General features: G+C 50.1%; 1 protein-coding gene across 1 annotated transcript in view; it reads left to right on the top strand.

Annotated features, from left to right (window-relative positions):
* Positions 1–16,187, top strand: part of LOC128067000 (liprin-alpha-1-like) — a 36,548-nt gene that overhangs the window by 4,350 nt on the left and 16,011 nt on the right. The window contains exons 9-15 of the mRNA XM_052660128.1: positions 1,692–1,838; positions 3,221–3,337; positions 4,545–4,649; positions 8,403–8,626; positions 10,406–10,637; positions 12,694–12,723; positions 15,351–15,493. Coding sequence (XP_052516088.1) covers positions 1,692–1,838; positions 3,221–3,337; positions 4,545–4,649; positions 8,403–8,626; positions 10,406–10,637; positions 12,694–12,723; positions 15,351–15,493 — 998 coding nt within the window. The remainder of the gene's footprint in view (positions 1–1,691; positions 1,839–3,220; positions 3,338–4,544; positions 4,650–8,402; positions 8,627–10,405; positions 10,638–12,693; positions 12,724–15,350; positions 15,494–16,187) is intronic.

The raw sequence follows: 16,187 nt of genomic DNA, 5'->3' as shown, positions 1-16,187 counted from the left end.
CTGGGTGTGGACTCCTCATTTCCACAAGTTCTAGGGGGCCTAGTGTGTTCCTTTTTAAAAAATTCATTCATCCACTCATTCATTTATTGGAGTATAGTTGCTTTACACTGCTGTGTCAATTTCTGCTGTACAGCAATGTGAACCAATCATATATATATATGTATACACACACACACACAAATCTCCCTGGTTTTTAGGTTTCCTACCCATTAACTTCACCACAGAGCACTGATAGAGTGCCCTGTGCTGTTCAGTAGGTCCTCACTCGTTGCTGACTTGATGCATAGTATCAGTAGTGTGCATATATGTCAACCCCAGTCTCCCAGTTCATCCCCCTACCTGCCTGCTGAATATATTCCCGATGATGCTGAGATTTCCTTCTGATTCACTCAGGTGAGTCTGAACATCTGTGGAGCCCATTCTCCCGGAGAGATGGGAACATGCTGTGTGGGCTCTGCTGAGGCAGCTTGCCTGGCCATCTTCTCTAGTTTTCTGAGGTTCCGCTCCTTGAAAGGATGTGTGACAGTGATACCAGCGGTCAGACAAGTCGAGTGGCGTTTGCTCACCCTCAGATCCTCAGGCCCGTGCTGTGTAACCATGCAGAATCAGGATGTTTCTGGCGGTCGTGTCTGCTGGTGTCGTGATTTATGAGAAGCTCCCTAATGGTCACTGTGAAAACAGAAGAGAGCTGGGGGCTCAGGCCTCCTCCCGTGAGCCTCGCCTCTCCTCTCTGTGCAGACAGACAGTGCCCACCCTGCCCCACCCCTCCCCCATGAGACCGTCTCAGAGTGCACCCCTCCAACATGTGGTACAGCAGGTGTACTGGTTTAGTAGCTCGGTGTGAGTCATTCTGTGTGAGAACTCAAAACAGAAATATTTGCACATGTTTGTATAACGTGTTCACACTACTCTTTGGCAACAGGAGGAGATTAGGTGGCAGAGATTAATACACAGAGAATTCGGGAAAAAGCTTTTTTAAGACCTTGCACTTTTAATGTTAGGACAACCTCGGTTACTTAGTGAGCACGGAGGGACCTGAAATGGATTTTGAGCCGGCGGACAGGAGTCGCATCGGCAGCAAGCTCTGCTCCTGGTTTGAGCGTTTCCTACATGTGGTGTAACTGCTTGAGAAGAACTAGGCTTGAGAAGGCTGCTCCCAGTTGTGTAACACTGTGACTTCTGTTTCTACTCATTAATATTCTTATTGAATTTTGAGGAAATTGCATGAGATTTTACCAACTTTCACCTGAGGAAATGAGCCTCGGAGCTCCCTGTAGGATCTGTTGAAGGTCCCTCCCTGTTCTGGGTCAAGCCCGCCTGTATAGTGTGGAGACAGAGATCCTCATTTCATGCCAGATACCTTCCCTCCTGGAATTCTTGCAATGACAGAGTAGTTTAGTGTACTTTTTGTTTGCTGGTTGGGTTTATGATGTAGACAAGAAGCTTGGTAAATCGAGTGGCCAGACAGACATTAAGACAGATGGGTGCCATCGTGGCAAATGTGACATTTGAGGTAGGCGCGTTTTTGCTCACATCTCAGAAAACTGCCATGTCTAGGACTTTAATTTTGAGGACGCTAATTTTATGTTTGATTTGAAACTTAGGATTTAGTCCAGCTTTTTTACTCTTAACTGTATCGCAGTATTCTATGATAATGACTTACCTTTTCTCCTCTGCAATGCCTGGTGTAGGCTATGGCCCAAAAGGAGGACATGGAGAAGAGAATCACTACACTTGAGAAACGCTACCTCGCTGCACAGCGCAAAGCCATCTCTGTGCACAACCTCGATGATAAACTTGAAAATGAAATCGCAAATAAGGATTCTATGCATCGACAGGTAATGGCTTTTCCTGAACTGTGTCTGACTTCTGTAGTAGTGAATACTGAGGAAGGAAGGTAAAGACCTTTTCATGTGACTCCCATGTTGGAAATCAAGTCCCAGTGTAAAGTTCTTATGACCCTAAAATACTGCGTTCAAAAGTGTGGATGTACATCATGATAAATCAGCTGTACTGAAAGGAAATACATTTTTTAAAAATTGAGGGTGACTGCAACTTAGAGGTTTGAATTATTTGGGATTTGGGTTGACCATTTTGTGGAATTCCTCTCCTGACTCTTGTTTTACTTGACTTGAATCTGTTGGCATGTTAGCATTTTTCCTGAAAGAGCAGAGAGCAGCAGGGAACTTCACAGCAGCTGGCTGCCTGTTGGGAAGTGGGGTCACTGTGACAAAAGGCAGGGTTAGAGCTCCAGTCTGATTAGGTTTTGTACTTCCTGTGGTTTGGTGAGCTTTACTTGCTCCTGTTCCTGTGTGGTCTCACATAATCAGGACTTAATCAGGAAAACCAAATCTGGCTTCTCCAAAACAAAGTGAGTCAGTCTGGTGTGTGACAAAGTGTATCATTGGCCCCACTACAAAAATAAAATACTAGAAAGCCATTGAAATGTATGATGTGGAATGCTAATTAAGAGCATTCTGATATACAAAATAATGGCTGTAAAAGGCAGATCAGAAAATACTACGTTGTTGTTTTCTGAGGGTTTTAAAGCACATCTTATTGTTTATGTATGTATATAGAGTAATACACACACAGAAAAAATAAGAAAGCTGCTTAGAAATAAACGCTAACCTCTCAGGAACCCGAGCGTATAGATCATTTCATTTTTTTTCTTTTTCCAAAAAGAATCTGTCTAAATGTTCTACACTGAAAGTTTTCAGAGTTAGAAGATCTGTTAAAAGAATAGTCATGCATTTACAAATATTAGTTGACTGGCATTTCCCCAGGCACACTCTGATCAGGTCTGTATTTCAGAGGAGATGAAAGCCATATTTTGGCTTACAAGCCCATGGCCGTCTGGGTTGGTAGGGTTCCCTTCAAATGATGATTCTGGTGATGTTTTAAGAAGGGTCAGTACTGACCCTTAACTTGTCAATAGGAATGAATAAGCTTCTACAGAAACCTGATCTTCTTTAATATATAAGAACTTTCTTTTTTAAAGACTTCTTTGGAGACGTTTAGGAAGAGCAAATACTCTGGCAGGAGGTGTTCTGCCCACTGAGACCAAGCCCAGGAACACTGAGAGAAAAATTACCATAACGCGGCTTCCGAAGCAGAACTAATCCTGTGGACACATGCATTTAGGTTTTGTCTCAGCTTACTAACAATGGCAGAGGCTACACCGCTCGGCCCGTTTTGATGTTCTGCTCTCCCTTTGTAGAAGGAGGATAAAGACCGACAGCTGCAGCTGTGCCTGGAGCTGGCAGAGCAGAAGCTGCAGCAGATGCTGACAGAAGTGGTGGCTGAGCTGGCTCAGCGGGGAGCTGCACTCTCCAAGGTGCTGCTCTTGGTCCCCGGGAGACGGGCGCGGGGAGGGCCTGTTCCCTTGTTGTCCCACTGTGCCCCTCCCCGTGCTGCTCAGTCCACAAAGGAGCGCAGACGTGGGGGTCGTGCTGCCCGTCTGCGATGGGAGTGCTCCCTGAGTGTCGGACAGTCCCCGCTCCCGTGTCATCCCTAGGTTAATTTCCCTCCAGTTTTGTCCTGTGCTCTGTGTGTCCCCAGGATGCTTCAGCTCCGAGTCACTGCTGCTCAGAGTTCAGTCAGCAACTCAAAGCCTAGCAGGATACAGAACGAGAAAAATCCCATTCTCGTTAAGAGATGGCCAAAATAGCTCTGTCATGAACACAGTTTTAAGTCTTTATTCATACATTGTTGAATAAGTCACAGCGGGGCATGGTGCAGACCCAGGGCCCCACTCCCAGCTTGCAGTCCCCGGGAGCCCACCAGTGAGAGGCCGCGTCCAGGAGCCGTGGCGCTGCTGGGGATATGGTGCCCAGAGCCAGCCAGCCACCCCGTCCTTCTGGTGGGAAAGGTGTTGCCTTGCACTGCTGGTGGGCACTGGCTGGGCATGGAGAGGCGGGTCGGGCCTGTGCTGGCCTGGCTGTCGGAGCATTACCTGGAGCTCACGGAGCGCCTGAGGGGCCGGCTGGTTTCCAGAGGCGGGTGGTGTCCTGTGCTCGCAAACCCTCCCCGAGCAGGGTCACGAACAGCCGCCAGGGGGCGCCCTTCTGCCTGTGATCTTCCCCTCAAGGGCTGGTTTCTTCTCTGCCCTGGCATCTTTGCTGTCTGTCCCCGGTCGGCCTTGTAGTCTGAACTTTTGTCTTCCGGAAGCTCTGCCACTAAGGAGGCGAAACTGTTCGAACTTACCTCCCAGCTTAGGAAGGAAGAACGTGTGCCCTCGTGTGTCCCGTGCTTGCCACTGCCTGCTGCCCGCGCTGGCTCGCCCCAGGCAGTCTGAGGAAGGGGCCTGGGGCCAGGGGGAGCACCTCTCGTCTCACGAGCCGGTCACCAGCACCCTCCGTCACCCACGTGTCACACACGAAGCCGCGCTGGCTGCGTGAGCAGGCGTGCGGGTGTGCCCCCCGCGAACCCGGGGCCAGTGGTCCGCACAGAGCATGGCCCGCTTGCCGTCCCTGCGGTCACAGCCCGCGTGCCGTCAGGACAGGGTCGTTGCGAGCGGAGCTGACGCTGTTCTCGGCCGACAGGCGGGAGAGAGACACAGCAGCATGGAGGAGAGGGGCGTGTGGGCCGGAGGCGCGGCTGGGCGGGCCGGCGCTGCCTTTCTCCGCCGCTCCTGTCTCTGCCGTCCAGTGTGCGTGTGTGGCCCTGTCTGCTGATCCAGGCACCCAACCTCGGGAGCAGGGCCAGATGTGGTCGCCCCTAGGTGGTGGGCAGGGGCCAAGGGATCCCCACGCTCAAGGAGGACGCTTGTTGCTCTGACCATCCAGGCCGGGGAGCTGCTCAGCATACAGTTGGACCTTACGAGTGGCCCTCAAACCTGAGGGAGCCAGCCCGAGGCCCGTGAAACGGAAGGCATGGTGCCCAGGTGTGGAGGTGCTTGCCTCGGACGTGGCGCTGGAGTCCCACATGCCAAACTGCTGGTCCAGACGTGGGGTGTGTGTGTAGGATGGCTGCTCCTAGGCAGGAGGAGAACCGAAGTTGCGCTGCGACAGAAGGCGCACCAGGAAAGGGCGATGGTGGAGGCTCGCATCAGAGAGCCCTGAGAGAGGTTTCCCGGAAGGGTTGGCCACACAGCGGTACCGACCATCCAGGAAATGGAGTGGGGATCCCAGGTCCAGCCTCAGGGGTCAGTACTGTCCCCACCATAGCTGTGTTCTTGGGCCTGGACTGCAGAGCCTCACATGTGGGCTCCCAGGGGGCTGTGGTTCTGACTCCCATCATGAGACCTCGGTGAGGCTCCCTCTCTGCTTAAGCAGAGGGCTCAATGTCTCCCGATCAGGGGTGCACTTCCTTACTTTCAGAACTGCTGCTCAGAGGCTGTTGAGATTGGGATGCTGTTTATGACTAAGCCAATTCAAAGTAAACTTTTGTTTTGCTTTAAAAATATTTGAATGCTGATGCCTTATGCCTTCATGCTAGTCAATAAGCGTGACAGCATCCACAGGCAGTGTGTAAAGGAACAGACATAGATGTGTGCCCGCAACCCTTCCAGAAAGCATCAGTGAGGCGGAATCACCAGTGGCCCCGATGTTACCAGCCGCTGTGCTAGAACATTCTTCTAGGTCCACCCTCACCCCTTCGTTTCTTTCTTAGAAGTTTATTTCTGGGGCTTTGCTGGCAGTCCAGTGGCTGGGAGCCTGCCTTGCAAGGTCAGGGACGCAGGTCCGATCCCTGGTTGGTGAGCTAAGATTCCACGTGCCACGTGGCAATCACATCAAAGGAATCGCACGTGATGCAGCTAAGGCCCGATGCAGCCAAATCAATAAGTTTAGTTCAGGATCTTTTATATAATGTGATAGAAAAGATTGAAGTAAGTAAAAGCAAGCATTCTCATATTCCAACTCCAGCCATCTCTCTTTTTATTTGCTTTGGAAAATGTCTGAGAACCTCTATCAGAGCAGCTCAGTGGGCAACAGTCTGGTGGAGGTTCGGTGAACACCTGTCCCAGCTGCACCAGTGCCCTAAAGACGAGGCCCAGAACCTTCGCCGAGGTCGGCGCTTGGGTGACGCTTGTCTGAGAGAGACCCATGGTCACTACAAGTGCTGCGGCACATTTTTCCCCCACAAAACCCAAGATGATACCCACACCTCACTAGAGAGCTCTCTTCACCCTGACCTGTGGGCTGGCCCTGAGGTGGGGATAGTTTTGTCTCAGGTTTGAATTTTACATGTGAAACCTGCGCCAGTTTCCTGAGTGACCACTGAACTGCAAAAGCTGAAAGCAAGTATAAAGCAGTTTCACTTACCCCAGGGACCTGGCCTCCTTGGATCTAGAAGATCAGTCGGGGAAGGAGGAGTTTTTCTGTGTACAAGTTAGTGTTAACAGTTGTCATCCGGCTTCGTGCCGACACTTCGCTCTGGGCGCGAGGTCCGCCCCTCATCCCGAGGTGCTTTATGCTTTCAGACAGGAGAGTAGCCATCCCGCAGTCCACGCAACGTCTGTTAAGAATTGACTCTAAAGCACTGTATGTATCTTTTTCAGAATTCTCTCCTATGGGAAGTTGAAAATGCAAAAAAGCGTTGAGAAGAAATGCAAAACGACAAGGTCCTTAAATCTCTAAATCCTTTAGAAATGTGTTAAGAGCTGAACTGAGCCGGGTTCACTGTTACAGTTACTGCAGATGCTTCGCGGAAGTGGAGTTACATTTTCCTTATGGCTAGTCCACTGCTGTAACGTGTATAGCATTTCTGGTTTTGAACATTGAATGTGATTTGCATTATAGGTGGATTTAGAGCGTGTGGCCGTTGTGTGTGGTTCCGAATTCTAAGTAGTCCTTTCTGGGTTCACCCGAAAGCTGAGACAAAGCATGAGCCTGTCACGTGGACAGTGCTGTCCGTCAGAGAGACAATACGAGCCACATACACAGTCTAAAATTCCCTAAAAATGAGCGGGCTGCTTCTCGTGCTTTTTTCACTGCGAGTCTTGAAATCTGTGTGATTTCCACATCGAGCTTTGCACCGGCCTGCGTCACATCCTCAGTGTGCTGCACAAGGCGAGTGACTGCCGTGGCCGACAGCACAGAGCTGCCAGGTTGAGTCGAGTGACTCGGAAACTTGGCCCGTTTGACTTGTTTTACCCCGTGAGGAAGTGAAGTGGGGTGTAGAGGAATGAATGTGAGCAATGCCCAGGAATGAATGTGAGGTCCATGGAGACAGTCTAAAGCAGCGAGAGGAGCGAGGGCAATAGAGTGAGTCCTGTCCCCCACCACCCGAACCCCGACCCCAAGTCCAGCTTCTCTCTATAGACTTCGTTGTCGTCAATGGCTTGCCATGTTTCCTCCAGAAGCTTTTCTACACCTGAGATGTGACTTCTTATTCATTATGGTTTATAAGGGTCAGTATTGTTCTGAGTGTTTCTATTTGCTGTGGAACACTTAGAGTACAATTTCTCAGAATGAAAATGTTCAAAAATGTGCGATTTTAAGGCGAGAGAATGGAGAGGATGTGCTCATCGGGCTGATGGGGGTGAACCCATAGGCAGCTAGTTCGCCAGAGCAGAGCAGGAATGATGGCAGGTGGTCCTGGAGCCAGGAAAATGGGTGGCCCAGCCCTGGCGGGGGTGGGGGGGGGGGGGTCGTGACGAAGACAGAAAGCGAAGGTACTGGCCACGGGGGACAGGGAGCCGGCAAGCCAGCATCTCGAGGCTGCCCCTCTGTTGCTTTGACGTCATGTCTGGGAAAACAAGGCAGGACCTGGGTGAGAGTGGGGCAGGGGGGAGATTTGCGGAGAGCAGGGTGTGAGGTGTGAGAGCAGGAGGGCGGCACGGGGCCCAGCAGGCACTCTTGCATGCGTCTCAGATGACAGAGGCGCCCTTGCGGTGTGCGGGGCCATCCCCAGAACAGCCCGAGGGCCTGTGCCCTGAGAGGAGAGCCACGGGAGGCTGGCCCTCCCGGCCCCTGGCTGCCCCTGCTCACTCCTGTCTGTGCGTGTTCAGACAAGCCTGGAAAACGGAGGGCTGGGAACCCGCGAGGACGGCACTCCTCGGCGGACTAGTACCAGTGATGACCGGTGGGGTGGACCCAGCGGCTGTGGAGCTGAAGGGTTTTTTTTTTTTTCTAATTTTCCTTCAGCCTGGCTGATGGAAGCAAGGATATATTTTTGTAATTTTCGGTTTTTGTCTCTGACTCCATCAGCCCACCCTTGTGAATAACCTCATAGGATTGCCTTCCGTCCACGCTGAGACCTGAATGTCACCAGGCCATCTAGGAACTGGATTCTCCTCCTGCCGTTTCTTCAGTACTGCTCGCTTAAGAGATGGCAGTGTCTCATAAGCAGGGCCCATTTGTCCAAAGTCAGGGCTTCCACGTAAAATTGTGTTCAGTTCCTGATAGACTTGAGGTGCCAAGAATGTTGCTGACGAGAAATGGTCCTCTCGTGCCCAGGTGCAGCTCCTGAAAGATCAAGACCGGGAGCGCGGGCAGCCAGCCAGCGTGCTGGCCAACGTGGGCCAGGTGTTCAAGAGTGACGAGGGCGTGTCAGACGGCGAGGGCGATGGGGTCACCCTCTTCAGCTCGCCTGCTCTGCTGTCGCCCAGCCGCCAGGCCGATGCCGAGACTCTGGCCATGAGGATTCAGGAGCAGCTGGACAAGATCAACGAAGAAATCTGGTGGGTGCGCCTGAGCCCAGCTCTCCGTAGACTCAGCTTCTCTGAGGAGCTGTTTTCTGCTTAGAGAAGTCTGAGTGTTCCGTAGTAAGAAAACTGACGTTCAGTTCTGAGATTGCCCTTGATTATAGAGCTCAGTCAGCCAGGGCATTCTGTCCACAGTGTGGTGTCAGCACTCTGTGGGGGGGCGTTGTGGGGTGTCCCCCACTCAGCTCTGGGCCCCAAGGTGGGTGAGGTGCCAAGGCGGTGTCCCCTGTGGCCCGTGCACCCTCCAGCACTGAGGGTTCGCCCTCGTGTGTCCCTCGGAGCCTTCTACGTTCTGGTGAAAAGCCACCTGGAACAGAAAAGCTGGGGTTCTGGGCTTGGCAAATTCCCACTCAGATCTGCATTTCCCTTTGTAACTTAATACATTGTGAAGATTGGCTTGGTGTAAGACAGTGATCCAAGGACATGTGTTTGAGTTTTTCTCATCTCATCAGTATATTTAAAATGTTTTCTTTAGACCCAGTCTTGGCAGTTAGAACAGTTTACAAAACAGGATAGAACCCAAAGGCCCGCCTCGTGGTGAGCAGGGGGCCCTGGGTCTGGGTGCAGCCGGGTGGCTGGGGCCCCGAGGCCTGCCTGGTGCCACACCCGCACAGCTGTGCCTCCTGTCCCGAGTCCACGTTCAGAGTGGCCGCAGGCCGGTGACCCTGCACAGGACCGGGCAGAGCTGCTGCTCAGATTGTTCTCATCCCGTCACCCCTGGCGAGGTGCGCGTTCCTGCCGGTCGAGTGCAGGGGGCTCGGGGAAAAGGCAGGGGTGAATGGCACAACCAGCAAACGCAGATGGTGCCGCCTGTACTTTTGACGCTGAGACAGACTGCTTTGTGGGCCGTGTTTGAGCACAGACAAGCTCAGAAAGATTGTCTTTCCTCATCCCCGTAGGAAATTGGGAACACTTCTGTATTAATATTTTTATTTTTAGAGCAAGTTGTCAGGTAAAAATGATTTTTCCTTATGCAATAAGTTGACTTGATGTAAATGGTAAATTCTGTCCATCAACTTGTCAACAGTGAAAAACTTTCAAGATGTATAAGTAGAAGTGAAACTGGAGAGTTTACTACCTGTAAGGATCTTGTATTTTAATTGGAAAATCATTTTATTTGCATAATCATGCATTTAATCTGTATATAAAATCATCCATGACATATTAGGGGAGAAGAGCAGTAACTGTGAATTCTAGGTTAAGGCAGCTCATTGACCTGAATCCAGAAACTCACACAAAGCTGGTGGAGAACTTCATCAAGTGATGCGTTTGCACATACACAAGCTTAAAACAAAATGAAAAGTGCAACTCAGCACTTCAGCTGGTCTGGAGACGTGTTTAGAAACTCCAGCTTGCTCGTGAATCGCTGTTTTGGTTATACGGAGTTCCGGATTCCCAGTGGAAAAGATCTGAGGCACTGACGTGCATCTCTGCCCTGAGAGCAGGGAAGGTAAAGGTGGTCAGCTTCAGGTATCTCCTCACAGGGAGAGTCAGCACCCAGGCCCCATCAGAATGTTAGAGTAAATAAGTCAAATCAAACGTGAATGATGAGGGGCCACTTTGTAAGACTCAATGATAAGTTATTGTAAGTTTGAGACTATTCCAAAGAGGGAAAGCTGAACCTTTTTGCTGAGATGTTAATTGAGCAAGTCTTCCTGGAATTTGCTGATCGTGACACAGAATGCAAGCCCAAATTCGCTGTCCAGACATGTTCCTCTGCTGACAAAGGCAGGTGATGATTTTATTCTGTTTTAGGTTGAAACAAAAAGACAAGGAGAACACGGATCAGCGGGCGGAGGGAATTGAGAGCAGGGTGGGCAGTGGGAGCTTCAGCAACCTTCGGCGCTTTCAATCCTCGGACTCCCTCAACCTGGATTTCCCCTCCTCGCATGCCGACTCCTTCCCGCCCAGCAGAGGGCGCTCCATGCCCGAAAGGAGGCAGCCCAGCCCTGAGCGAGAAGAAGACAAGCTGGGCTTCATGACTCTGGTATGTGTCTGCCTCCTCCCTGCCGCGTCCCTCCCCGAGCACACTGGTTTTCTTTTGTTTGTTTGTTTTTTCTCTTTTTACCCAGAAGAAAATCAGGTACGTTTGCTACGCTCAGAGGTCTAAGATTTTTGAAACTGCCTAGTCTTGAATCGGGCTTCCCTAGTGCCTCAGACGGTAAAGCGTCTGTGTGCAATGCAGGAGAGCCGGGTTCGATCCCTGGGTTGGGAAGATCCTCTGGAGAAGGAAATGGCAGCCCACTCCAGTATTCTTGCCTGGAAAATCCCATGGACCGCGAAGCCTGGTCGGCCACTGTCCATGGGGCCACAAAGAGTCGGACGCGACTGAGCGAAATCATTCCATAATCACACAGCGACAAATGAGTCTTGATATTTGGACCCCTGGCTTAGGAATCTCAACTGGTCTGCTGGCTGATGCGCCTGGCCGCACGCTCAGGCCAGCTCTGCGTGTGAAACCAGGTTCAAAGCCCGGTGCCCCAGGGCTCTAGTTGAAGAAGTCTGGCTTCCTCACTCTTCCGAGTCTGAAAACGGGATGACGACCTAGGGCTTTCGGTGACAGAGTGTGCGGCTCTAAAGCACATGTTCCAGCTTTCTTCCATGTTTAGCTTAGGTTTTGCGAGTGCATTGCTGTTTACCCCATGAACTCATGTTTACAACACTCTGCTTTGTAACTGCACTTGTATTTTCACTTTTTTTTGGTTACCACCCGATTCATGTTAGCTGCATTGTTAGTCGGCATATAATTAAATTAACTGTGAATCATTTAGCGGCATGTGAAGTGGTAACTAGTCCATTTTGTGGTCTTTGGAGACACTGTTTTTATAATTTGCTTCGTTGGCTTAATTAGTTGATATTTAAAATTCTTTGACGATTTCTCTGTAGTTTCACGATTGATTTCTTTCCGAGTGTTTGTAAAAGAACAGTTCTGTATATTTTGTCCTGCTGTTGGAGTTCTCTGACGGTGTGTCTGCTTTCATCATTGGTTTTCATTTCCTGGTTCATCCTGTTGTCTGCTCAGCGGTTGTCAATCCAGACCCCAGCTTCCCACCACTGCCCCGCCTCGCCCCCGAGGCTGCCGTTGACCCATCCATCTCCCCTTCCCCGTCCTCCCACCTACTCTGGTCATAGCAGTGCTGTGGTCCACAGCAGGCGTCCCCTTAGTTGGGTTTGTGCTTTGTCTTCATGTCTCATCAAATGGTGTTTTCCCCCATAGCAGTAAGTTTGAATTAGCATATCACTATGCAGTTACAAGCATAATGTAGATGGATCCTAAACCGCATATCATGTGTCATTCATAGATGAGATTATCCTTACCTAAAGAAATGATCTTCTTAAGTGTAGAATTAATGGACTTTTGACACAATATCCTTTCTGTGTTGGTGCTTGTTTTTAAGACTATAAATCTCATCAGCTTTTGCACAGTGAATGTCTCTACTAGACTCTTTAAAAAGCATCTTCTACGGTTAATAAAATGTAAAGACTGCACCTGCTATTATGCTAGCTTTCTTTCTTACATATTTTCACAGGGAACCTGCTTTAATACATTTATTTTGACAACTTTTAAATCAAATTCTAGGTAAGCATTTTATGTTCATGTCCAATAGATGGTTCGATTTGTTCAGTGTTCAAATAGGTATTATGGTAACTTCCTCATCAGTTAAATTACTATTTCAAAGTATAACATGTTTTTTATGAAGAGAAACTAACTTATAGAGAAGTTTGGCTGAGAATAGACAACTGGTAGGGGCCTTTATTGTACAGAATGCTGTGCTTTAATAGATCATGATGTTGTAATAGAACTGTATCTTCCTGAGTAATAATTTATAGTGTTTCTCTAGTAAATCTTGAATAGCTTATTTAATTTCTGTGGTCAAAAGAAATGTTCTGTTTCCAGTTACATGTTCTCTAAATGTTCATCTCACTTATATGTTTGCCATCATTTTTGCTATACTGTGTTTGTCTGTACTGATTCTTGAATTTTTAGCTTCAAAGTCGCAAGAAATCTGGTTTCTCTTCATTTCTTTGCATGCATCTATCAGCCTAGTGATTTAAGGAAGCATTGTCGAAAGGTAAACTATTTAGTAATTTAGCATGCCTCTGTTTCTCTGTGAAGTAGTAGAGAGTCCTTATCATTTTACATGAATGAACACTGTGTGGTTGTGTACTGGTGAATAATTGACATTTTAATGGATGTAATGAAACTCACCCACCACTTAAAGTATGCTGATGGTTCTGTTGGAAATAGGTCATTTGTTGGGACAATTGTAACAGTTTGCCCATCTCCCACTTGTTTGCCTTCTAATCATCTCATGCTTATTTATAATAGACATAGTATTATTTATTATTTTAAAATTTTTCTTTACTTATTTTTTTGGCCATGCTGCACAGCTTATAGGATCTTAGTTCTGCAACCAGGGATCATACCAGTGTCCTGGCAGTGAAAGTGGCAAGTCCTAACGTCTGGACCACCGTGGAATTTCCGCTTAGAGTTTTTTTTTAAACAAATGACTGAATCAGAGCCATAGAAGTTAGATTTGGGGGAAGTCAATTTAATGACGGTGGGTAGCAGTGTGCAGGAGACTCTGTGCGCCAGACACCGTGTCGAGTGCTTTTCGAGTCTGTCATCTAATCCCGCAGACGCCCAGGTGAGGTCCAGGCTGCTGTTATCCCCATTCAGCAGACAGGGACACTGAGGCTTAGAGAAGCCGAGCACCGTGCCCAGGCCCCCACACCCAGCAGTGTGGTTCGGACTGGTCTGATCAGAGCCTGGACACTTCCTGTGGTGCCGTCCAGCCCGCTTTGCTCCAGAGGCTCTCGTGTCCATCACGGCATCCCTGATGGAGGGAGCATCAGGAGGGAGCTCGCTGCCTCTCCCGTTTGGTCACTTGGTTGAGCCCCTGTTGTTGGAGTCCAGTGCCCCGAGGGCTGGCCTTCCTTGTCCCTCTCCCACTCCCAGCCCGCCGATGGAGCACTCCTGGGGCCTTCCTGCAGGACTCGGGCAGCCGTGCTCCAGTTCAGGCAGCTCAGTGCCTGGGAGCCCTTCTGCTGGGCACAGCAGAGCAGCGCCATCACCTTGGGGTTTGTGACCTGGGTGTGCCACTCGCCCGCTCTGTGGCCTGCTTTGCCCTCCTGGTAAGTGAGGACACGGCACTGCCCATCCTAGTCACATGGGCACCAGTGGGGCGGCTCCCATCCTGGGGGAGGGCGGCCAGGCTGCGGACCCAGAGCCTTCCTTAGGAGGAGGCCCGGGGGAAGGGGCTGGCCGTGGTCCCTGACTCTAAGGCAGGTGTTTGTCTCCACTGAGTCCATAGTCAACCCAGGTGTGTCACTTCCCTGCTCTGTTCTTTGTTGTTTTCTGATTTTTATAAGTGCTTATTTTAACTTGAATTTGAGATTGATCCCTGTTCAGTTCCATGTGGATAATTTCTAGCCTTTGTAGCCTTCTGTTGTCTGAGGTTTCTTGGTAGAGGTCAGGGGAGGGTGCCCAGTTTATCCAGCTGCTGTTAAATGAGTTCAGCTATATTTTGCACTAAGTCACTTTGTTGTCACCAAGCTCCTGTGGGGCTGCACGGGATCAGTATTCTTTACAGAATCCCATTAAAAAAGGACTGGTTAGTTGGTTAAAACAGCACTCATTGTTTATAAAAATACTTGCCATGCATGTTTCCTCAAACTTCCCCTGCTTGACCACATACCCAAATGTATAAGTGAGACCTGTCTGGACCCCGAGGGGTTCATCTGTTCCCCACACTGTTGCCACCAGTGTCTTTCCTATCTTCAGACCCAGGACTAGCGGAAGAGCTGGGAGTCCAGGCGAGATCATCTTTTTCTTGTTTTTAGTTTATTTTTTAATGGAAGGATAATTGCTTTACAGAATTTTGTTCTTTTCTGTCAAACCTCAACATGAACCATCCATAGGTACACATACATCCCTTCCCTTTCGAACCTCCCTCCCATTTCCCTCTCCATCCCACCCCTTCTAGGTTGATACAAGATTTTTTCTTAGTGAAGACCTAGGAGAGCTTTATGTAAACCACAGTGAGCAAATGACACTCAAACTGGGTGTAAGCACTTCAGTGTGTAGCCCCCGGTCTGTATGTTACTGAGAGATACAAGCCAGACACATGGTGTTCGCATGGAGGGCTTAGGTACCTTTTTTGTGTTTCACTTGTTGTCATGGGTTCAGTAACCTGCATCATCACTACAAAAGATCTTGGGTGGTGGTACAAGCTGTTTCCTTTCCTCCTTCAGATCGAACGGTCTGGACGGCTTTGCTGAGAGGTTTCTTACTCTTGCTAGTGGTGCTTCTGAGCAGCATCTGGCGATGAGCACAGTCCTTTCATCAGGGCAGTTCATGCCATGCAGGGTTGACGGTGCTGGCGTGGCTCTGCTGTCCTGCCTGGCAGGGCCATCTGTTCGCTGGATTTCAGGGAGTGCAGAGCCCGGCTGCAGGGAGGCTCCCGTCCGGGGTCTCTGCAGTCAGTGGGGTGCTCTCGCTGCTCCACGGCCCCGCTTCTCTTGAACAAACAGTCCTTTAAGATGGCATTAAGTTAGAACAAGGATTTTTTTGTATTTGGCGGATAGCATAGCTAATATATTTTCAAGTAAGTTTCTGGTTATAATGTAAAGCCTGTGTGATTGCCTTTTTCGACACAGTCTATTGTTAGCCAATTTTACACTTACCTCACTCCCTCAGCTGCCAGCCATACAGGAAGAGGTAGAAGATGACACCATCAAATGTGAAACCTCGACCTCCGCCTCGCTGCGGTCCTTTCGGCTGGACCGGATCACGGGCTCACTGCGCACAGCCAACGACGAGGACATCAGGGACGCCGGCAAGTAAGGGGCCTGCTCGCCTCGTCATCAGTTTCAGGAGCCCTGTGCCTCTTGTCTTGAAAGAGTTGCAAGGATGGTTGTAAAGGAATCTCACTGGATTCGGTGCCTGTGTTTAGTGGTGAACTTCCGGTGCTAGGGTGGAAGAGCTCAGTGACCTCAGTGATTTTAGAAAACATCTGTTTCTACGTATTGACTCCTGTGGAAGGTCACTTCCTGCTCTTGCTAGAGGTCTGTCAGGCAGGGGCGCGTTCCTGATGGTTACAGCTCCGTGCCTCTCGGCTTTGCTCTTGAGGGTCCCTCCCTTTTCCTCAGGGGTCTCCTCTCAGGAGACTGTCTGTCCCCTCCTGTGACTGACACTGTCCTCATTCAGACCCCCACCTGCTGAGCTCCCGTCGTGAGCCAGGCAGCACTCGATGGAGGGCACATGCGGTCACCTGCCCAGCAGCCCTGCACAGTGACCGTCGCTCTCCTGCCACGGCCGAGGACGGTCACCCTGCAGGAGGCGGGGGGAACTGCCCAGAACTGGGGAGCTCGCCTTCTCTGGGAGCATCGTCACCTGCCCAGCAGAGACCCTGAGGGAGGGTCGGGGCGCCCTCTGCACTAGCTCGTCTGGAGTGAAGCCCTCCTTGGGGGAGAGCTCCAGTCAGAGAATCTCAGCTTCCTGGGGCCGTTGTTTGTGGCCAGAAGCCTGCATCAC

The sequence above is a fragment of the Budorcas taxicolor genome, chromosome 21 (genome assembly GCF_023091745.1).
Source record: "Budorcas taxicolor isolate Tak-1 chromosome 21, Takin1.1, whole genome shotgun sequence".
Taxonomy (NCBI): Eukaryota; Metazoa; Chordata; class Mammalia; order Artiodactyla; family Bovidae; genus Budorcas; species Budorcas taxicolor.
Note: the sequence above shows the minus strand (reverse complement) of the source record. Positions and strands in the feature narration are given on the sequence as shown.